Source organism: Dermacentor silvarum, chromosome 1 (assembly GCF_013339745.2).
Source record: "Dermacentor silvarum isolate Dsil-2018 chromosome 1, BIME_Dsil_1.4, whole genome shotgun sequence".
In the NCBI taxonomy this organism is placed as follows: Eukaryota; Metazoa; Arthropoda; class Arachnida; order Ixodida; family Ixodidae; genus Dermacentor; species Dermacentor silvarum.
In genome coordinates, this window is record NC_051154.1 from 230549334 (window position 1) to 230573441 (window position 24108).

The 24108-nt window shown below is 46.7% G+C and overlaps 2 protein-coding genes across 2 annotated transcripts in view; one reads left to right on the forward strand and one right to left on the reverse strand.

Moving 5' to 3' along the window:
* Window positions 1-19850, reverse strand: part of LOC119436888 (GPI-anchor transamidase) — a 31611-nt gene extending 11761 nt beyond the window's left edge. Inside the window, exons 1-6 of the mRNA XM_037703917.2 lie at window positions 19629-19850; window positions 19390-19556; window positions 19167-19302; window positions 15387-15498; window positions 13771-13867; window positions 353-470 (exon numbers count right to left, since the gene is read on the reverse strand). Of these exons, the coding sequence (XP_037559845.1) occupies window positions 353-470; window positions 13771-13867; window positions 15387-15498; window positions 19167-19302; window positions 19390-19556; window positions 19629-19772 (774 nt within the window). The 5' untranslated portion in view covers window positions 19773-19850. The remainder of the gene's footprint in view (window positions 1-352; window positions 471-13770; window positions 13868-15386; window positions 15499-19166; window positions 19303-19389; window positions 19557-19628) is intronic.
* A 217-nt stretch (window positions 19851-20067) lies between these two features.
* On the forward strand, window positions 20068-23532 carry LOC119436887 (zinc finger protein 26). Its single transcript, XM_049660068.1, has one exon. The coding sequence runs from the start codon at window positions 20454-20456 to the stop codon at window positions 23475-23477; it is 3024 nt and encodes a 1007-aa protein (XP_049516025.1). The 5' UTR covers window positions 20068-20453; the 3' UTR covers window positions 23478-23532.
* The last annotated feature ends 576 nt before the right edge of the window (window positions 23533-24108 follow it).

Consider the following 24108-nt stretch of genomic DNA (forward strand, 5'->3'; position numbering starts at 1 on the left):
GGGTTTTTTTTTCTTCATTCCGCCAGTGTGCTTGCAGTCGTGGTGTTGTCGTAGTGTTCTGTTCAAAGATGCCGACGTCGCGGCAAGGCCACCACAGCGACAAGTGAAGATAACCAATTTTTTGCTGCCTACCCACAAATAAAGCCTGTCCGAGTGCATGTGTATGAGAGCATCGTGACGTAGTTCTTTTCCGGCAGTTAAGTAGCCGCTAAACTGGCATTGGTGGTTAATTCGTACATTGTTTAGTGCGTACCTAAGCGTCATTCCCGGCTGACTACGTATTCACGAGGTTTGATTGTACTGGTAAACACGCAAAAGGTGGAGACAGCACACCTGCCGTAAGTGAGCTCACCGAGAGAGAGTCCTCGCCAATCTTGCTGCTGGCCACGGCAAGGATGTTAGGCGAGTAAAAACGCTTGAACATGGACTCTGCCTGACATGTGTCAATCATAAAGAAAATCTCATGGTACCTGAAAGCAAGCAAACATGTGCACGTTACGAGATTTGGCATAGAAGCGAACTGTTTCCCCTCACTGTTGTTTTCTAGGCATACCAAGCCTTGGAATAAAGAAGTACAGTTTAAACTCGATTTAACAAAGTGATGACCACGCTAAAATTATTTCGTTAAATTGAGAAGTTCACAAAATCGAGAAAGAGACTTTTTCGTCCTTCGAAATCTAAAATTGTAGCGTAGTGACACCCAAAAGCTACCGCAGCATTGTATTTGCCGTTACCCCATCCCTGCACATGTGAAAAATCCGCAAGGGCTGCCCGAATTTCTTGTGTGATTTGCAATGTGCGATGCAGGCCAGGTAGACGGTCACGTGAAGCTATGACATGCTTCCGATACGCGAAGAACGAATGCAGCGATTGTGCGAGCAGGCCGCGCAAGGATGTTGCGAGGAGATGATCAGTGTCATCTGTCGCATAATCCATGAAATAACGAAAGCAATCACCGCCGCCCCTAGCACCATCTGGTATGTAAGAGCACTACCAACTGCCGAGTCCATTGTTCTGTGCATGGGCGCGGCATGCAGCCTCATTAAAATAAATCTAGGGTCGTGACTAGGGCTACCAGATGTTTAACACAATAGCGTTAGAGCACACACTCTAAGAAAAAGCCGCCTGCCAAAATTAGAAAGAAATCACTGCTTTTTTTTTTTTACTCATTTATTTCAGGAAAAACTTCGTTAAATTGGGTTTGGTGGCCATTACTTCTGTTAATTCGAGTTGATGACAACATTGAACACTATGGGCACCTGCCGGGGAATTGAAATTTCTTCGTTAGATCGGGAACTTCGTAAAATCGGGTTTCGTTAGATAGAATTTTAACTGCACTACAAAAAGAGCTTCATTGCTCTCAATAACTCTGGCTTACTCGTAGTGGTTCTTCAAAAGTGGACACAACATGTACAGAAAAGACTGTGGTGGTGCATGCACCTAGTGACAAACAAATGTCAAGCAAAGCTTAAGTAAATGTAGGGCTGTGTCCTTAAAGTTTGTCCTTAAATTTTGTCATGAGAAGAGACCTATAGCATAAATGCCTGCATGCAGATAAATATCTTAGTATGTGTGCAGCAAGTGCAGTGAGCTACACAACACGATGTGCAATTCTGATTACAGCAGGCTGAAAGCAGCCGCACATCACAACAAAAAAAAAAAAAAAAAAATCTAGATTTTGTGCAACTAAAGTTGAGGCACTAATGTATTTTAAGATTGCAATTCTGCATGCGGATGCATTCATTTCAATTTTAATCTTAATCAAAAGCTTATTTTTAGTTATTGCATTTGGTACATGTAACAAACTTGTGTGAATTTTTAATATAAACACAAGTGTATAAAATAAACTGATTCAAATATATGAATATTTACGCTGCCAAGAAATATTAGAGGAATGAAAACTGCACAGATATTGACCAAATCAACCTCCATTGAATAAATAAATAAATAAATAAATAAATAATAATAATAATAATAATAGGGAGTTTTAGAATAGGGGCCCCAAACGTTTTGGGGCCCCAAAGAAATAGCGTCGACACCACTGCGCATGCGCGAGACGCTAACTGCGTTTGGGTTTTGCGTTGGGCACGCTATTTCACGGATTTAGCGGGAGCCCCAAAAGCAGCCCCAAAAGCTTTGCGTCAACAAACATGGCGGCACCCATCGAAGCGACGGCTCTCCGAGTACCAAACTCGGCTTGATTCGTGGTAACCCGTGAAGTTCGTAAGCTAGGAGAAGTGACTGCGGTTATCGCTTTCTCTCAACTAACGTGTGTAATGAAGATTGATTCATTAGACGCCGCTGATTCCTAATTCAATTGTCGATTTCATGGCTCGTAGGCCTAACGTGGATTAGCTTGGCTGGTGAAGGCACGTCAAGTTGGTTACTCAAAATTAGACGCAACAAATCGCTTGCAGCTAATAGAATAACCTCTCAATTGTAATTAAACGCAAAACTACGAAAGTCAAAATTAATTTTTCCTATCATAAAATGGTATAGTTTATTTTAATATTTATAATAGTTTTTTTTTTTGACACCGTAGTGGCGCTGCAAGCTCAAGACGCTATTCGGAAACGCGAAGCCCTATTCTAAAACTCTTCACTCTTGCATGCCCCAACGCTAACACCCGCAAAGCTCTTTGGGGCCCCAAACAGTTGGGGCCCCTATTCTAAAACTCTCTAATAATAATAATAATAATAATAATATAATAATAATAATAATAATAACGAAAATCAACAATGTATCAGTTTAGTGCATGCACTGAATGACAGCGCCATGGAGGAACTCGAGGTCGTGCTTCAGCTTTGTCGTCTGCTATCTTCTCCGCAGACTCGTTGCTATATGCAGCATATTACGAAAACTGCCGAGAAACATAAGTGTCATTGCAACAAGTGTGGTGTGCACAAACAAGGCTCTCTGCTTATGTGCCAAATGCTACAGGACTAGGCGAAAAAAGTCACGAAGCTGACTGTTTCTGAATTTTGACTAAGGTAAACAAAAAAAATACCTACATCACCAGCTGATTTTTTATAGATTTACATAGCAGTGATATAACTGATGGCTCAGAAACTGACGAACATAATTTTTTTTTGCCTTCGTCTTTTTAAAAGGTGGTCGGAGTGAGGGGAGTGGAAAAATTTTTACCACCTGGGTTACTTTGACGTGCACTCAAAGGAAGGCACACGAGTTTTTTTTCATTCGGTCCCTCATTGAAATGCAGCCTCCACAACACGCGACATCGTGCTCAGTTGCCTTCCTTCCATTTAATCGGTCGAGACGAAAGTATATGGTTTGTTGCTAGCAGATCAGTTTAATGTCACACTGTGCGTTTTCAAAAGCAGATGATGCTGTGCCATGGAGGCACATGATGCATTTGTGCTCCTGATTGGATGAAGCCATCTGTAGCTTCCACTTTGCTGCCAACATATCATGATACAGAGTATAGGCAAGCGTTTCTTAGGAACCACACAAATAAAAACATTTTGCTCAGAACAGCATGAAAGGCTAGTCAGGATCATTTTTAAAAATTTAATACCAGTCATAAATAGAGACAAAATGTTTAAATTCTGGCATTTTACATGCCAAAACAATGATGTGAATATGAGGCACGCTGATCAAAATTTTGAGCACCTGGGGTTCTTTGACATGCACCTAAATGCAAGGACACGAGCCTGTCTGCATTTTGTCCCCATGAAAAGCTGCTGCAGCTGAGATCGAACCCGCAACCTCGAGCTCTGAAGACAAGATGTGCATCATGTGCTCCATGCTTGATAGTAAGAAGTAAACAAACTTTTTGGATGCCTTCACATTGCTTATAGCTTGTGCAGCATCTTGCAATACGGAATTATTCGCCAGAGTCTAGACTAAGCATGTTTTTTAAAAGATCTTAAATATTTAAATATTTTTTTAATGTTTTTGCAGTTCCATGACATAGCATGGTGTACACTTGACGTGCACTGTGATAGAAGGAAATCTGCATTTAGGTAGCCCATGGTTAAGCGTCAAAAGAAAGAGGTGCAAGAAATGTTACAAGAGAAAGAAGAATCTGGAACATAATTTTGTAAATTTATCCCTTACCTGCCACAGTGGCTTCCATTCTTATTACACAGAATCGCAGAAGCGCTGCTCCTCTGAGTTTTCAGCCGCCCCATTACAATCTATGTAGCTCTCGCGTGACATGAGTTGGGCGAACTGTTCGACTGGCTACCAAGGTTGCGTCATCGATTAATTTTTCCAACTTTATGGTGAACAAATGTTCATAAAAGTTGGAATGTTGGTTAATTTGTTTCTATAAAAAAAGTTACAGAAAGAGAATACACAACGACAATTTATCACTACACCTAAGCACTTACGGCACACAGCAAGAGTCGTCTGCTTGTGTTACAACATGACCGCGCGCACGGCGCGGTCAGTGTTGGTCTTGAGGTTTCTTTTCACGAGGACCATGAATCGCCTTCACTGCGTTGTAAGCAGTAAGCCTAATGATTAGCGACATGCCAAGCTGCAACATCGTGTTCCTCTGTAAAGCAACAGGCAAGCGGAGTGGCTGCAATGCATCGGGCTGTCCTCTCCACCCGAGCTCTCGTCTGCTGAGCGCTTCCTCGCCGCGGCAGATGCTCACAGGCCCGCGACGTGGTGGTTACATGAGACCTTTGTTCTCCCGACTCCTCGTTCTCGCGCTTGGCGGACCGCTACCCGGTTAGCCCTAGCGCAGCGGGCGCGCGTACTCGATCGGTCTTGCGGTGAGCCTTGGCCCGTAAGCGCCGTGACTGTCGCACTGTGCTGTATCTTCGGTGAATAAACCCGTGTTTGTTGGCGATCTGACTCCGCAGCCTTCTCTGCGCCATGTTGGAGAGTCGACGAACCCTGCCGTAGCGCCTTTGTGCGCTGCGGAATGGAGGAGCGTCGTGCCCTTTTCTGACCGTTGCTCGTAGGGTAAGCCCTGTGCAAACCCATCGCCACAACCTCCCGCAAACGAGGCGGATGCTCTACCTCTAGGCCACCGCTGCAGTGGCCTAGCGGTACTGCGCAGCCCACTGCGGAACTCCGCAGTGAGCTGACGGAACGCCGGGCACCCACTGGTTCAAATGGGCACAAGCGTACCCCAGCCTGGCGTTCGGCTTCCTTCAGAGGTGATACGCTTGGGAAAGGAGCCCGCGCCCTGAATTTCCAACGACGGAAATCCGCGGCCCACTGCGGATTTCCCACTGCGGATTTCCGTCTTGTGCAATACCCAGCACCTCCACCAAAAAGAAACGGGCAGGGATATGAGGTTAAATAGGATAGGATAGGAATAAACTTTATATGTCCAACAGATATGGCTGTTGGTGCCCGGGGCTAGGCTGCCAGGGGTCCATCGCCGGAGAAAAATCTCTCGAGATCCTCGGCAATAGCCCTGGCCCGCTGGACGGCCCACTCCTGGTCTTCGGGTGCCTCGCTGAGGAGGGCGGCTTGCCATCTCTCTGTGAGGCGCCCACCTTCAGAGGGTCCTGATGTTGTCTTCTGCCTTCCTCTTGGTGCTTCTTGCTCATGGCGTTGACATTTTTAAAGCATATGGGCCATATCAGCCCGTTCGTGCTCGCACCAGGGGCAGCCGGGCGATGGGTGCCGCGCGGGCCACAGGCGGTGCAGGTGGTAGGGGTTGGTGAAAGTGCCTGTCTGCAACCGCCTCAGGTCGACTGCCTGGGACCTGTCCAGCCGCCCGTGGGGTTGTGGATATTTCTTGCGTTCTTTCTTGTAGTGACCAAGAACCTCTCGGTACGAGGCCGGAAACTCCGTGATGTCGCGGTTGGCGTCCCCGTGGCCCCCAGCTCCATCCGCCGCGATTTGGGTTGTGTTGGTAACTCCTCCGTTGGGGCCCCGCACAACAACGGCGGCGGCTGCCCTCTGGGGGATCGCGTCGCGGCGGGTAAGCTGCCTCGCGACGAGATGGGCGCGCTCGTTGTGGTTGGGCGGAATGCCGGTGTGTCTTCGGCCGTTGGTATTGTTGTTGTCGTTGTTGAGGTTGAGGTTAAATAGGAGGTTAACCGTTGAGGTTAAATAGGATCATGTTTACTCTGCACAAGATATGGCCGATACAACCAGTATGGCGGAACGTTAGGCTAGCCCCGCTACGTCGTCTCTTTCGTCTTGTTGGCGATAGTCTGCTCTGCCGCTCCTGTGGCACCATGAAATCTTGTCGGGGTTGGAAGTTAACCAAAGATCGGTAGACAAGTTTGCTTTGGGAGCCCACTTTAAAATCATGAATGAGGCAGTGCAGAGTGGCATGGGTTGGACATCTTTTAACTCAGAGAAGCGCAGAGCAAGATTAGTTTTGAAGAAAGTCTCAGGAACAGGGATGAAAATAGATGGGCGGCTAAAGTGCAAAAGTATCAAACTGAAAAGCGTGGACACATAATGGAGGAAGAGGTCAAGGAAGTTGGCAACCAAGTACGGGGTAATTGAAAGTGCAAATAGACAACCAGGGGCGCGATCTTGTACGCGTTCCAAAATGGAACGGAGGCATTCCGTTCCATCGAGCCGCACACGATTGGTCAATTTCAACTGCGACGTTCAAATTGACCAATCGTGTGCGACTCGATGGATCGGAACGCCTCCATTCCATTTTGGAACGCGTACAAGATCGTGCCCCAGGTGTCATCAGAAAGAAAGTGAGAGAAACAGAGACAGCGAACGGGATGCAAAGACTGGAAACAAAAAAGACCATGCAGAATCACAAGAATGAGAAAATCGGTACAATAGCACAAATGGCAGTGCCTTGCTATTTGAGGCTTGAGCTGGTTGACCAAGGACAAAAACATAACGGAACAAATATTGGCAACAAGATGAGGCTTGTTGTATGCTGCAGCGAAATTCTGGAGAACACTCAGCATATCCTAATGGAATGCGAAGGGATTCACCCAGTGAGACCCACAGGTAATGCACACCTTCTAGAAGCACTTGGATTTAAATTGGATGGAAGCATCAACTAGTCAGCAGTTGCGATACGCAAGAGAGGTTTAGAGCATGGGTTCTCAAAGTGGGTTCCGCGGAACCCGGGGGTTCCGCAGGCCCCTGCTCGGGGTTCCGCGAGCCACTGATAAATTTTCCGTGGTCCCGCGCTCGCCAAGTGGCGAAAACGGCGAACACGAGGTGCGCTTGATCCACAGAACCTTAATTACCTATGCCCGAGTGTCAAAAAGCACATCACAGTGCGTAACGGCAACGCGCGAACTGTGCAATAAATCCGCAAGCAGCTTGTAGCCACCCAATCTCCGAAAACGGGCAGCCATGGGCAGCGTGCCTAAGCTTTCACACTTGAATCTCGGAGGCTCTAACTTACCACCGTGCGCATTTCTCCCGTTTGTAGATAGGGTAGATGCCGATAGCGTACGTGCGCACTGATGTTATACTTCGGAGCAATAAAAAAACATGCGCGGAGCACCACAAGTGCGCGCCGCAAAAGAGCTAAAACGGCGCTAGCGTCCAAAAACGAAGCGATGCAGTCCTCATTGTTATGGTCCTCAGCGGCAATCGGACGCTATACGTGAATGACAGCAACGCCGGAACTCTTCGTGCCTAATTGTGTCCTCAAAGCCTTTATTCTTGCGTTAATCGCCGCGCGTAACACCGCGTTGGCGGCTAGCCGCCTGCCTTCATAAGTGCGTAATCGCGATCTATAATCGCGTCGATAACCAGCACAGTTTCGTCCGCAGCAGTGGTTGCGGGAAATAGTTTCGTTTTGACGGTGCGCGCGTCGGCTGTGTGCCTTTCGCAGCTGCGTAATCGCCATCCATGATCGCGTCGATAGCGACCGCGGTTTCGTGCGCACCTGTTGCAGCAAACGGTAGTTTCGTTTTGACTTGGTGAGTGCGTCGGCCATGGCGTCGGCCGCCTGCCTTCTGAACCGCAAGGTCGCCGACCATGATCTCGTCGATAACGGCCGCGGTTTTCTCCGCAGCGGTTGCGGTGAGCAGTAGTTTCGCTTTGACTCAGTGCAAAGCTGTCGAAGAGCACCGGCTACATCGCGATGGGTGGGCAATTTGTTGGCGACCAGCTCACTAGCGAAAAAATAATCAGGATGTGCGCGCGGTAGTGAAAAGCGTGTCTCAGATGAAGACGCGCGCCGCGGCCGCGCTGCGAAGGATGTCGCGAGGCCTTCGCCGCTGCTGGCTCAAATAAGTCATGAGATGACGAGAACCTCAGCTTCCGCACTGCTCTTCTTCTTTCTAGGGTTTTACGTGCCAAAACCAGTTCTGACTGTGAGGTACGCCGTAGTGGAGGGCTCCGGATTAATTTTGACCACCTGCGGTTCTTTAACATGCACTACAACGCAAGCACGTACACGGGCAAAAGTTTTTGCATTTCGCCTCCATCGAAATGCGGCCGCCGCGGCCGGGATTCGATCCCGTGACCTGGTGCTCAGCCACGAAACGCCTTTGCTAACTGAGCCACCGCGGCGGGTGCCGCACTGCTCTTGTGCAAAATAGAAACAAGATTTGCTAATTCATTCAGTAAATAAAAGCCTGTTGACGTAGTAAGCATTCATTTATTGTTTTCTTGATACCTTGGGTAATTCGACATTCGGTTAATTAGGACATTTTAATTCGGTTAAATGGGGGGGGGGGGTTCCTTGGCGCTTCATGGAGCTTAGCAGGGTTCCCTGGAACGAACATGCTTGAGAACCCCTGGTTTAGAGTATTGGTGGAAAAAAAGCAGGGAAGAGATTGATATGACTGGATCTGTTACAGTCATATGTAGCGGTACAAGGTAGATATAGAAGTCTTGAGGAAGAAGAAAAAGGATTAAGGAAATGTATACAAAAAAATTGGCCACATATCTGCTTGCTTCACTGCAAATGACGTCGAAAGACGATAGTCTTCTGCTGCCCCTGATACGTAACACCCTCTCTTCTCCCCCCTCCCATCCCTCACGCTCTTCCCCCCTCTCACTCCTCCCATGATGGATGCAATGGAGGTTTTGCTGAATTCAATTCAAATTTCCCGCATTCGCCCTGTTCTCGCTACATCTGTTGGGACCTTTTATTACTGTTGGCTTAAAGCCGACTACAGAGCCGCGGCTTCAGTCTGCTTGTTTTTAACACGTTGATTTTTTATTTACCAGTGATGCTACTGCGGACTTCTGATTTGGAGCAATTTTTGAAGCATCAGAAATTTCATTCTGGAGCACTTTGGAGCAGGCAATTTGGCATTTGGGAGCAGCTGATGTTTCACATCCTGAAGTACTTAAAGAAAGCGAGTTGCAATTCACATTCAAAGACCTGAATAATTTGTACGTTCTTACGAGAAGCTTGGTAAACATTTCCATCCATTGCAGATCTTGGGGAGAAAAAAAATGGTCTTCTGTGCATGCGACACACACACACACAAATTGATATTGTTTCATATATTGCTAGTTTTCCCAGATGTCATTCAGTATTGGGGGCGAGCTCCACTACTCGAAAAGCTGGCGCCATCGTCGGCGTGGTATGAGGGATCACGTGGACACAGCGGCCGCGTCGTCTGCTGCGGTAGTGCCGAAGCGAGCGGAAAACGAAAGTGTAGTCCCACCTGCGCTACGTACCGCTTCTGATTAAGTGGGGATGTTTTCCCGCCTCGGGTGTCTGCTTGACAACACTTGAAAGCACTATAACAGGTAGTGGCTGCCTTTGAAGGCGTCCAAAATGGTAGGCTACTGCTCGGTGTCGCAGCGCCGTATGTATGCAACGGAGCCCTATGTCAGCCTTCACACGTACCCGCAGGCCAAGAAGCTGCGTGTACCTTGGATTGCGAAACTTAAAACCGGCAAGCAGCCATCAGCTACAACTCGGGTGTGTAGAAAGCACTTCCGCGAGGGAGATTTCTGCTACGGCGTTAGGGCTGTGATGTTCGGTGAGTAGCAGAAAGCGCATACTGAGAAGCTCGTCCGCGCGCGCTGCCCGGTTAATGTCATGAAGATTTGGTCTATGAACTTGTTGATGCTAGATACTGCCAAGTTCACCAGAAAGGAAAGGGAACAGTAAGAAGCACAATATAAAAAGGCATGGCATATGCTCATGTTTGTGTTAGCACCAAACAATGAATGTACTGGATTAACAAAAAGAAGCAGTGAGAAATTTCTTGCTGAGAAGAACGATAAACATACAGTGAGACGCAACTTAAGAAATTGTCCAAGAATTTAGAATAAAAGAAAAACAAAATTGCATGGTTGCGATGGCACATCTCGAGTCGCTGTATGTCGTTGAAGTCCCTATAACAAAATTATTTTGGAACAGCTCTGATAGCGTCCCCGCCACAATGATTGCGTGTGAACTGTCAAATGTTCGTATGCTGCGGTCTAAAGCTCACGGCACGGTGCGAAAACGCGCTCGGCAACGAAAGTGAAACATTGTGCGCGGACATGCATGCAGAAGCGCAGTCAGTCGCTGTGAACCAGTGCGATCACTGCATTGAGGCTTCATTCTGTTATGCCCCATTTGGTTATACAGCCAGCACACTATAAGGTCATATTTCACATAGTCTACTCTCAGCGAGTGCCAACCTTTCACGCAAGAAACTGGTTCGGCGGACTCCATCACGGCGACCGCGCGCAATGGGCGTTCCCTGTACGTATTCAGTAAAGAGATAGCGCCTGTAAACTATTGTGCGCTTTGTGTTTGCCCACGATTATTATTTTGAAAGTAAGAAACGTCCCTCGTTTGGAGAGTACTTTCAGGAATGGCCAGGAGGGCTCCCGCGTGGTTTTTTTTATTGCGCGCCGACAGCCAAACTTACGAGGAGTGCGCCGCATTATCCTTCATACTACGCAAGCGAGGCGATTCTGACAGATGGCGACTCCGTAAGTCCAAGCCCCCAATATCCAGAAACAGAAATGATGGACACATTGGCGGCATGCAGTTATTATAATACATCTCATGCTGTGCTTCGAACAAGCTATAGTAGAACCCCGCAGTTACGTTCGCGGGTGCTGCGTTTTCCCGGCTGTTACGTCCCGTTCGGCCGGTCGCTGCATAGCTCCCATAGGACCCAATGCATTGCTAACCACGCTCTTGCGTCACAACTGTGGGACTGTTCCCGCAACATGCATTGCGAACTGCCACCCCGCACCAGCCCAAGCAGCCATTTTGACTTTTCATGTCGCTTGGCTTGGTGGCTTGACGATACGATCGGCCGCCCAAAGTGCCGGGGGCGACACTATGGTGTATTTTCGGTTTACACCAGCAAAAGCATGGCCTTTGAGATCCGTATTGGTTATGGCACATAGATGTTCCGTATAAAGTCCAAGGGCGATAACGCCGTCGCCGCGTGCCGTATGCTGTATGTGCGAGTGAAAGCATGCTAGGGGAGCCAATGACCGCGGCTAAATCTCGCGCATCCAAGACAGAAAAAAATGTCCCAGTTTCGCCCGAAAGGCGAAGCATCGATTGCGATAGCAAATTAATAGAGAGCTATTCGGAGTAGGGATAGTAGTTTTATCAGCTGCATAAACTTGGACACATTGGCTTACTAACTGAATTAACAGTCGTGGTGTCAGCGCGCACAAACAAACATGAATAGATCACACTGAATGACCGCAGCCAACGACTGTCAAAACGCTGGCAGCAAGCGCAGTTTCGCGTGGTCTATCACTTCAACAGAAACTGAGCGGCGAATGCACAGCGCATACAAAGGTCAGAGCCGTGTGGAGATAAGAGACGGTGCGGGCGACCGGCACCGCCGGGCAAAGGGCAGCGGAGAAGTTGTAGGCAGAGGAGAAGCTGCCCCCCTCTTCCCGTTTTTTTCCTTTCGCGTGGGAGATTGAGTGGCAAGATACGCCTTTGGTGCCGGAGCACAGCGACGCTCCGCCTCCCTCCCTCCCATACCCCCACGGCCTTTCGCGCGACGGTCGCGTTTGCTTTCCGCCGTGCGTTTGCCCTCCGTGATAGGGGGGCGCGCGCTTTCGCACGGCAGAAATCCGGTTGAAGTGTCCATATAATTGCTATCGCAATAAAAGCGGGGAGGAAGCACGCCTTCCTCCCTCACGCTCAGGGCACCGGCGAGGTAGCGAGGGGGAGGGAGGGATAGCGGGCGGCGTTGTACCTGGTTGTACTCTGGCGTCAACTGCATACTGCACAGCGGCGCACGGTATGCAGTATATACTTGCTTTGTATAGCTGTCTACTAATTTGCAATCGCAATCGATGCTTCAGCTTTCGGGCGAAACTACGACATTTTTTCACACATAAGAATTAAAATAATATTGTGTGCAGTTGAACACTACTATCATTTCTCAATTTTTCCTGTTTCTCAGCTCTTGCGTTTCCCGGGTCTTACGTTTTTTTTTCTTTTTTTTTTTGTATGGTCCCGTGAAAAATGTATCAGCGGGGTTCTACTGTACTATCTCTGTTTCCGGAGTAGATAACATCTGCCGATGAATCGCCAATTGACCTTGAAGCCACGAGCCTCAGCAGAAACCGAACTTTGCCGTCGAGCCACCTTGCAAGGCAGACGGCGTGTCGGCGCCGTGGCTTAATCGGGATGCACGCGCTAGTGCTGTTTCGTCTCCTGTTTGCAACCAAGGTTGCAACTAAGGCTTGCTTATCACCACGTTGCACGTTTTAATTTCCAGGTGGTGCAATTGTCGGCGATAGATACCGTTAAATCTGAGACGGTTTGGCGCAGTTAGGATCAATTTTCGTCGATTTTATCAGGATGGCGCAGTAAATCCCATTTGGCGCAGGAGTGGAATCACTGATTTACTAACGTAAAAACCAGTCCAATGTGTACTCTTAATTAAATGAACGCTGCGGATCATGGTTACATACATATATTTTGCCTCAAATAGGCCTGAGATTTCCTTTGCGCTGTATAATGTTGACGTGTATGACCCCGTGCCACCAGTGCTAGTAGCTTGGTTGGCTTTGGCCAAGCAGTTGAATCGGTTATGGCCGGGCGGTTAAATCGAGTGACAAACAGACAGACAGACAGACAGACAGACAGACAGACAGACAGACAGACAGACAGACAGACAAAGTTTTTCGAGTTTAGGTAGCCCAAGAAAGACTATCTTCTTTAAAATGTTAAACTGAGAAGCATGTATAGCATATATGATTAACTCAAGCAGGCTAAGGTTACTATTTGTCCCCGCCCCATTTCAATGGGAATGCCAATAAAATCATTTCTCTCGTTAGGCCTCAATGCATATGAAATGAGAAGCAATTTCAAAAATTCCGCAAAGTTATTCATAATACTCTGTCATCGAACCGGCCCGAGACTAAGCGAAAGCCATTTACACAGTCATTTGCTACGAACGAAGTATATTCTAGAAAAGCAACATCTAATTCAGTTCGAAGCAGGCGGTTCGAACCACCGCCATGTTTTACCTAAACTATGTAAACAACGCAAAGACGATAATGTTAAATCTGAGGAATAGCGTACGTACGCTAAACTCTATGAGTGGATGTGCATTTTAATTTCGCTATTACACTAAGCCCGCTATTACGCTAAACTAAAACTGTCTATTGCTAACCAACTTCACACCTGCAAGCACGCAACGTGTGAAATATGCAAGTATGCAGATATCATGGCCACCATGCAAGTGTACTATTAGAACAGTGCAATGCAGCTGGTTAATCTAGTCTACTCATATTTAGCTATCTCGAATGCCGCTGTGGAAGCTATGAATTGCATACAACTACGGCACTCATGTCATCTTGTGAAACTTCCTTATAACACTACTGCGGATATTTCTATTTTCAGCAGCAAGTTTACAAGTTGAAAACTTTAATGCTCATACTCATGCAATAATAACCTACCTCCGTTTCTGCCACATCTGCTCAAATGCATCAGCCAGCTCAACATTGGTGACTTCTTCAGAATCTTGGAACTTGAGGAATCCATCCCCACCATGACCTGAAGTATCAAAGTAAGGAATGGTTAAAGCACGGAACAAGCATACTGGAGCTCGACTTGCTTCCATACTCTGTGTAAGCATCAATGTGGATGTATGCATCCCTCCCCTTCCACCAGGGAAGGCAATCAATGCTAGTCCAGCTCCCCATTGCAGAATCCCAGAGTCGCAATATGTTAACGAACTTCGCAAAGGTGATGAAAATCTAAGCATAAAATTCCCTATGAATAGTCAGTGCACAACAAGCAATAAACCTTTTTTCTTAACTGCAAAGCTAGCTTTCCCACAAGGCCACTTGCCAATCCAATTTATTAATTACAGCCTATGTGCAAGCTTGTGCATTTTATGAGATGAAAATAAAACCATATGCCACAGCCAAATGCTAGCACGCACGGTTCATAACATCGTCTTCATTTGAACAATGACCGGTGCTGCCATTAGTTGAATTAATGTGAGCTTGCAAATTAGTAAATGAGTTGCAACATCACAATGTTGCTATGTAGATTTAATTGTGATAATTTAGAAGTAGTAGATCTGCAACAAAATAAAGAAAAGATTAGGGAGAACTTGTCACAAAATTAGGCTAACAATGAGACAAAACAACAATAAAAATATGACACTGTTCCCTTTTCACAGCAAATGAAATGTCATGGTGGTAGCCAACAGGAAACCACGTTTCATATAATAAATGCCATATTACGATATATAGAAGCTGCTCATTCTCTGACATTCCCTCCAACAAGAGTTCATGTTTATTATTCATTACAATAGCAGTCTTCATTTTCAATGCTACACATGAAGTTCCAACACTTTATATGCCATACTCAAGTCATCTGAACGAAGCATGTGTAAAGTGGCACACCTAATTGCCTCGCTGCACGAATGTCAAGCTCTATAACACGCTCCCCATTATTCCTCCACTCCAATAAAATTGCCTCGGTGCACTGGGTAGAGCATCCAGTTCACAAACAGAATGTCGCAAATTCGAATCACTCTAGAACAGAAGGATTTCTTTTCCCAGCAGCATTTCTGATGATACGCAGGCAGACGGGACATCTGTCTGCTTATTAGAAAAGATCCCTCCCTGCAGACAGACGGGATGTCCATCTGTCTGTAGGGAGGGACCACGTTCATGAATATGTCAATCTCTATCCCCATTAAAAATTCAGTTTCCTCACTGTGAAATGCCAGTCATAAGAGATGCAGCGCTGTATGCTTTTGGGTTATCTTCTGGACTTGGGTGCTCCAAAACATACATCGAAATGAAGAAAATTAGACTCAATTCATCAACTTGTCTGTCCTGCTGTGTCATTATTCACCAAAACAGTCAATAAATCTTGAGAAACACAGTGCGAACAGAGATGAGGATAGCAAGAAATGAAGCAATGTGATAGGCACTTGACTCATTCTATAAAACAGTACATAGAGTAATGCTCCAGTTAAAGCCTTGTTGTCACACATGAAATACCATTTATAAATGCTTCTCCTTATTCATTAGCTGCAGCAGCAGTCTTTACATACCTGTCATGTAAATGAGAATGTTGCTGTACTCATCCGTTAAAAGTCGCTTCGAGCGTGGAGTGTTGGCAGGCAGGCGCCCTGTCAGGATACGGATGAAGTTCTCCACTGTGACCTGCAAGGCAGAGAAGAAAGGAATGTGCACAGGCTGACTGGTGATGACAGTGTCCAGATTTTTCTTTTTTGACAGTGGTGACACTCAGGAAAACTGATACTGAGAACTTTGAAACCATAGCTGTGCATAACACAAAAAGACAGGGAAAAAAAAGATAGTAAGGAATGCAAGCGAGGTGCAATGCAGTGCCTTTCCCTATGAACTACTTGTTAGTGTTGTACATTGCCATGCTATATCTCATTCCACCTTGTTGGTAAGTTGCTTCTTAACTGTTCAGAGGTTTCACGTTCACAGTTATCATATCCAAGTCGGAATATAATGTTTAAAAGGCAGGATTTATAGGCTAGTTGGTATTGCATCATGTACAATTGATAGAATTCTGTGCACTCGAGTAAAATAAGGCATGGCCATCATGTTAGATATGTTGGCAATTATTATGTTTTACTACACTCAATATATGCCAAGCTTCTGCCATGTCTCTTCAGGATTGTGTAATTGCCTGTGGACTCTTATTCTTACATCATCATCAGCCCCTCTTTATGTTGACTGCAGCACCAAAGGCCCCTCCCAGTGATTTTCAATTATCCCTGTCTTGCGCGTACAAATTTCTTCATTTCATCATCCCACCTAATCTTCTGCCGTCCTCGACTGCGTTTCCCTTCCCTTGGCAACCATTCTGCAACTCTATTGGCCTACCGATTATCAGTGCTACGCATTACATAGCCTGCCCAGCTCCATTTTTTATCTCTTAATGTCAACTAGAATACCGACCAACCCCGTTTGCTCTCCAATCCACATCGCTCTCTTCCTGTCTCTTAATATTACGCCTAACATTTTTAATTCCATCGCTCTTTGTACGGCCCTTAACTTCATATCGAGCTTCTTTGTTAACCTTAAGTTTCTGCCCCATATGTTAGCACCAGTAGAACGCAATGATTGTACACTTTTCTTTTTTAACGACAGTGGTAAGCTTCGAGTCGGGATTTGGTAATGCCTGTAGTATGTGCTCCAACCCATCTTTATCCTTCTATAAATTTCCTTTTCATGGTCAGGGTCCCCTGTGAGCAATTGACCTAGATAAATGTACTCCTGCACACACACTACAGCTGACTGGCAATCATGCATTCTCATATCCTGACATATGAACTGCCTATTAATGGAACCATGGGGATTTTAGACCTCAAGCCTCATTTTTCAAACAGATGTATGTTGATGCTAGAAGCCCGAAGGAACAAAGCCCAGTCAGCTAATTGTAAACTAGTGAAGTGAAGCATCATTCCCATGCATTTTTAAAACTGCATAGACAAATCACTACAGTCAAACCCGGATATATCGAATTATTGTGTACATCGAACAGCTATAAAGTCCCCTTGAAAATCCCATGCAAATGTGTAGGGCCTGTGCATGTGGATATAGAACGCCCATTCAGCAGCACATTCGATATACTGAACGCAGCGGCACGCCGAAAACTTCAAAGTGCACTACTCTGGGCACTTTTAGATCTCCTGGCGCCTGGAGGTGGAGAAGAGAATCGCGCGCCAAGGATAGTACATAAGAGCGCACTGAGTGCGTGGCAAAGCGCCACCACCTAGAGGAAAGTCTAGGTGGCGTTGAGCGAAGGGGGGAAAGAGAAACAAGGTGATGCGCCGCAGCGACCCACATGCTTGTGCGTCACCTGCATTCAAGTGAAACGTCACTAACTTTTTTTCTTTTGCACTTTTTGCTTCTTGTGTGCAGTCAGTTCAGCCCCGTCAAGCTGTTCGGCTAGCCCACGTGCTACTTCGAACTTCAACATTCCTTCTTTCCGGTTTTCGTGACGTCGTCGTGCGGTTTGAGTTGATATGGAAGGCTTTCGCACCTTGATAGTCTTGACAAGATCGAACAAGCAACTTCAACTTCATTTTTCAGAAGAAGCAAGCCAGCATAAGCAATTTTTCACACTTAATAAAGTGTGCTTGCCATTTTTTTTTTTTTCTTCCAAGCTGTGTGCAGTAACTTAGCGGCCCTTGAACGCACCAATCGGTAAGCCGTGGTTTGCCACAGGGCACCTTATTTCATATATCGAATTACCTATATATCAAACTTTTTTGTGATCCCCTTCAGCATCAATATATCCAGGTTCAACTGTACTACAGCTTGTGCACAGAAGCTTTGAGAATTAAGGTGCACAGTTTATGGTTATTGGCTGCCTCCTGCATTTAAGGTGGTGGGTGCAGTGGGCAGCATGAAAAAAAAAAAAAAAGATGTCATGAGTCTGTGTACCAAGCAAAGAGACAAAAATGTGGTTGTTGTTCCATACCTTTACCAAAGAATCACTTTTTTTTTTTAATTGACAAATGAGCTGGAATTGATAGCATGTCCTCTCGTCCTTTAGAACTGTCTAGTCTGTGCATGAAAATAAATGGTGTTATGCAGAAGCCACATGCACATCATAAAAACACCATAAACTTTTTGCACAATGCATAGAAGAAGTGGTTTCTCTTTTATCATGCAGGAAAGAATACTTCATTAAGAATGGCTATCGGAACATCATAAGAATTTTAACAAATCGGCATTGTGCAGCGGATTGCTTGAGCTGCAGTTGTAAGCCTTTGTTTGTCAATGCACAATTGCTAGCTAGGAATACTCACCACTTGACTAGCAGATGCAATGCTACATGAGCAGCTCATCTGTCTGTCAAAAAAAGATAGAAATGAATGTTTCTTCCCAGAGGCCCGTTTTTTGTTCGTGTTGTACTGTGCTATATAAATGTTATGCACAACCGACCACAAGGGTTCTGCAAAGGTATATGCAAAAAAATTAAAGTTAAATTTTCTTGTGATCTTGCCATACAGTGTGAAGTTAAGGTGGTGAACAATGTGGTGGCCGTTCAAGGAAGTGTCCATTGCACCTTTCGAATTGAGGGTGGATGCATTGGCTGTGAATAAATTCTGCTTTTTCTCGAATCTCATGCACCTAAACTTTTTTGCAGTTGTGGGCACATATCTATAACGTGCAATAAATTGCTACTTGTAGGGTAGGTAGCGCCGTGGGCAAGGTTCTGACTGGTGTTGCAGGAGTCACAGCGTGCTTTTTTTCATAGCGAAGCGATAGATTGAATTTTTTACGAGTACTGCTTGAGGAGGGCACATACGGCAAACGGAGGCCTCAGGAGAGCACCTGAGATTATAATAAAGCAGGTGGCGCAGGTTCACCAGGGCACCCAAAGTGCAGCGGGTGGTTTAAAGCTGGAAGCAGTATGGCCTGTTGGTTGGGACCGCCAAGGCTGGAGCGTGCCAGGGGGTGTTCGCATAGAATCGTATACACCTCTGGCACGCACAGACCTTGGCGAGCTCCCAACCCATGGACCAACCCAGGTTCTATAGCTTTGGTGTCCCCGTTACCGCCTTTAGTGTCCTGGAGGCGCCGCCGATAATACGAAATAATGACACGTTGATACAATGAGTAAAAAAAAATAAGAATAAAAATAATCATTGAAGAAACAATCACGCCCAGCCACCCACCAACTTCTGACGCTAAGTTTTGCGGTACCCCGCGACTTCTGCAACACCAGTCAAAGCCTTACCGCGCCGTGTGTTCTATCCTGCAGGGTTACCCACAGTGCTATGTGCATAAAACTTGAGGTAGCCACAAAGGCCATGAAGGATGGGAGGAGGGGACACCCTTACCTCATACCCTCTGTAATCGACTTCCACATTGTCGCCGTACACGTTGATGTGGTGGTGAGCATTATTGAACACGGTGGCCGGTTTCGGATTGCGAAGGTTGCAAGGCATGTCATCGGCGATCATCAAAATTATCTGGCTAAATGAGTGGTGAAATCACAGAGTAATTAATAAGTGGCGTAACCGTCGCTTTCAAATTTTCTCACGAACACTTGAAATGTCCTACCTGTCGGGAATGCCGAAACGCTTCACACTTCGGTAGATGGAAAGCACGTTCGCGACGTGCCGGTAGTTGAACCAAAATCTCGATGTGCACACGAGAACAGCCCAGTTGTTAGTGTGGCCAGATCTGAAGAACTCGGAGATCTTTGCATCAACGGACTCGCTGGCGTGCTAGTAAAAGCAGAGAAACAGCAGCAGTCGAAAAGTGGTGAAACAGAAAACTAGTTACGGGCACCAACTAACCTGTGACTGGCACGGCTGCACTGCCAATAAAATTAGCGCTACTGTGTAAAACAGGTACAGAACTAGCTTCCACATGGTCATTCTTGGAACATGTGTACTGAAGGCGCTTCTTGTCCAAATCCCCTGTGGCTCCGACAACTTCATAAATCACTTTCACAACACTCCACAGTTACGACGGCATGTCCCACTCTCCTACAACTTGCGCTAGTACGCTCGATCGTGATGCAGTGTCGATTGCTTGACTATCGGCACAACAGGCCACACCTTGGCCACACCTCCATCAAGGATTCCTTCAGTACTATCCAGAGCTCCTAATAAACAATTTTGCGCTTTAAAGCACTTAAAAATGCAGTTGTTTCAAAGAGGCTAATACTTATAAACAACATAAGCAAAATTTGATTGCGCTTTTATTGAACAAATGTAGTTGAAGTCAATCCAATCCAGTACTTAAAAACGCCAAGAGAAATAAGCACAATGGTTGATGCAATAATATTGCGAAATGAATGTTTATGAGAGGAGGCGCTGGATGGGGACATTCTAGTGGCATTCATATATCCAGTATTTTGCACTGCGTTTCTTTGTTTGATGAATCCGTGCGGCGCGTGGTTCTTCAAAGTTGCTGTGGTTTCTGTCACCTTGCAGACTACGCTGATTTGACGCGCTCAGAAACGCTGCCCCAGAAATGTGCGTCTTAAACAAATGCGACAATGGACCGTTTTTCTGCGGTTTGTGCGAGGACATTTGAAGTAAGGTCGCTATCTTTCGTGCTTCTCCGTCTGCTGCGAAGTTGCGCGAGGCGCGCTTGCCTCCCGCGCGCGCGTTACGATGGCGAGTAATGAGCAGCGGACTTTCATCTATCTCAACTTCGACATCGACCCGTTCACGGCAGAGCTCGTGTTTCCTCAGGGCGTGCCCAAGGGCGGTTCAGTGTCCCTCGTGTTTGGTGCCTTCCAGAAAGGACAGCCTGTCAAGACAACCAAGTTCACTGAAGAGTTTGCCCGTATGGTGAGCCAGAAGTTCCGCGTCTCATCTCCACTCGTAGACGGCAGCCCACAATGCTTTATCCGTATCTCGCTCGTTAAGGAAGGCGCTGAACCGCCACAGGTCCCAAAACCAAACAAGACTGTGAGCCTTCTCAAAAAGCCCCCACTGCCACAGCCGTCACAGCAGCAGAAACAAGCGTCACCAGATCCTCAGTTCCCCATGACCATCGACTTGGACGACGAAGAAGAAAATGATGAGGAAGTAGACGGCACAGACGATACCGCTAAGGATGCAACAACAAATGCTGCAAGGGACGGGCCAGCGTGTGCTGAGCCTGCGGTCGTAACGTCTGTGGCGGCGGTCTCTGCGACATTGAAATCCGCGGCTCTCCAAGCTATTGTGCCGAAAACAGCAGAGGCAAACGGTGGTGTTGAGGATCACAGCGACAGCGATGGGTCAGTTGGGTCACGACCAGGTTCACCTTTCGACGACGTCGGCGATGGTGCTGCCGAAAGTACAGCCTCCGACGGTGATGAGGTTTGCGTATTTCGTTGCGATCGGTGCCCTGTGGCATTTCATTTCAAGTCAGAGCTGCAGAAGCATCGAGCATTGGAACATGGCCTACTGGAGGACTGCAAGCATTGCAGTAAGAAGTTCCCCAGCAAATTCAGCCTGGTACGCCATATGTGGTCACACTTGCCTCGCAGCAGGCTTCCTTTTCGTTGTGCAGAGTGCAAGAAGGGCTTTATTACTAAGAGGGAGCTCCTTGGCCATAAAGCCAAACCACATGTGGGGAAACTGCGTGCACATCAGGAACTTGTAACGAAAACGGAGAACAGGCCACAAGCTCGAAGTGCAGTTAATTCTAAGGAAGTCAGAGAGGAACTCTCCTGCCCAGAGAAGCGCTCATACTCTGCTTCTACAGAAGAGGAAATCTTCTTCTGTGAGTTCTGTTCTGAGGTGTATTTAACCGGCCACTTCTACCGACAGCATGTATCTAAGCATCATGCTGAAAAGCTTGACATGTATCCTATTGACATTAGTCCATTTAATGGAGTTGAAAAAGACCCTGAAACTGGCCCTGATGAAGGGAAGTTCCGCTGCACACTCTGTGACAAGTGTACAGGCATGAGTTTCCGAGAAGTGTGCAACCATATCAGTGATGAACACCCCGCTGAAGGTGTGTATGCCTGCAAACGTTGCACCCTTGTGTTTTCTAATGAGGAGGAATATGGGGCACACAACAGCAGCCACGTCGTAAAAGTAACTCCCAGCCAGGCTTCACCAGGATTCAAAGACTACCACTGTAATCTGTGCAGTGAGGTGCTCACTCACCGAAAAGCCTTGGTTCGTCACTTACAGCAACACCACCGTGATCCCAATGTCAAGCCCTATGCGTGCGAAATATGCCCGTCTCGATTTCGGGGCAAGGCAAGCTTGTACATTCACACCCGTAAGCACAACACACAGGTTGAGCGTCGTCGCTTCCCTTGCACTCAGTGTCCCAAGATCTTCACAGCCAAGCAATTCCTTAAACGCCACGAGGAGGCTGTGCATGCTCGACTGCTGCCTTTTGCTTGCACCCACTGTTCCAAGCGCTTCTACTTTGAGCGCCACCTGCAACAGCACCTTGTTATGAGCCATCGGTCAAAACTTACAGAAGAGCAAGTGGCCGGATTGGGACTTATCCATAACTTCCAGTGTGAAGAATGTGGTTTCACTTCATACAGTGAACGCACCATCCGTCGCCATGTATACAGCCACACAGGCACCTACCCATTCACATGTGAAATCTGCAATCGTGGCTTCGTGTTCCGCTTTGAGTTAACAGCCCACCATGCAAGGCGTCACCTGCACCAGAAGCTGCAGTGCCACCTGTGCTCCCGTATTTTCTTCATCAAGGAGCGGTTTGAGAAGCACCTGTCTGCTCACCAAGAAAACTGGGGCTTCACATGTCAAGTCTGTGGCCAGCTATTTGAGACACAGGGTTACCTGGAAAACCACCAACTACGCCATTCAGGCAAGACACCGTATGAATGCACTGACTGTGGCAAACGCTTTAGTGCACCCCAGGGTTTGACCTTTCACAAACAGCAGCACCACCATGCCAAGCGTCCTCGCCATGTTGGCAACTCGCGCATGGATCACTGGCCCCTTGGCTGCGACATTTGTGGAATCCGGTTCAAATACTTGAGCAGCCAGCAAGCCCACATGGCCTTCCACCACCCATCCACTGAGGGCGAGTCACTCCAGTGCAGCTACTGCCAGCGCAAGCTAGGCTCCAAGCTGGCCCTCTCACAGCACCTTCGGAAGCACACAAACGAGAAGTACAAGTGCAAGCACTGTGATCGCTGTTTCCAGTCGTACGTAGGGTGTCGTACTCACCAGGTTGTCATGCACACGCGCAGGTTCAAAACAAACTGCCCGTTTTGCAGCAAGGGCTGTGTATCTATCTTTGAGCTGAAGAAGCATCTGAGAATTGTTCACAATGCAATTGTGGTCAAAGAGCAGCACAACCTCGAAATGGTTGGTGCTGGTGACACTGAACCTGTAGAGATGATGGATGAGAGCATGATCGTTGGAGAAGAGGCCATTCATGTTGTTGGAGAGGATGGAATGGAGGTCGTAGAAGAAAGTATGCATATTGTCGATGAAGATGGAATCGAGGTAATTGGTGAAGATGGGATCCAGATTGTTTCTGGTGAGCGTGCGATGGAGCTTATTTCTCAGAAAGGCATGCAGCTTGTCAAAGGGCAGTACATCCAGGCAGTTGGGCAAGAAATCCAGGTGGTCAGCAGCCAAGGTGCCGAAGGTGGAAATGAAGTGGTTTTGTTGGAGCTTGGGGAGTCATCAGACCTCATGTAGAACTGTTTGCACCCTGCAATTAATCTTTTTATTAAAGTGCACTTTATTAAATAAACAGGTTGTTTGGACTATTGTAATCAATATCAGACCTTATGACTTCATTTCTGTAGATGCATATTTGTCATATCGGGTGTCCCAATTAACATTTGCCAAGTTAGAGCGGATGAAACTACTAAATGTTAGCTATGCTGCAAAAGTGTCACTGTTTGCAGTATCTTGGACATTTAACTAAAATAATTAAGATAGCTTCGTAAATGTTTGCGTAGGTGCCCATGTTTCAGAAAATTGATGATCCTGCCACACACATGGCACGTGTGCATTGGTTGTGCAAGCACCACGATGTCTAGTCCTTTCCTTCTGTACATAGCTTCAAGGCAGTCTCAAGTGAAGTTCAGTTGTTAGGCGTGTCAAATGCTTTCCCTGTGGGTTATTTTAATTGCATTTTGGCATACATGCTAGAAAATACTTCCGAGGATTGATTTCTCTGTTTTAGGATAAATGCATTGATGATGGAAGACATAAATCTATTAAGTCATTTGATGAATGAAGTGTTTGCAGCCATAGTTGCTGTTCAGTCAGCTGAAAACTACAGTTACTGACAGCCTTTGCAGTAGTAGTTGCAGTAGCAATT

Bases quoted from the DNA above. Each gene is read 5' to 3' on its own strand.
- LOC119436887 (XM_049660068.1), top strand. From the start codon at position 20,454: ATGGCGAGTAATGAGCAGCGGACTTTCATCTATCTCAACTTCGACATC.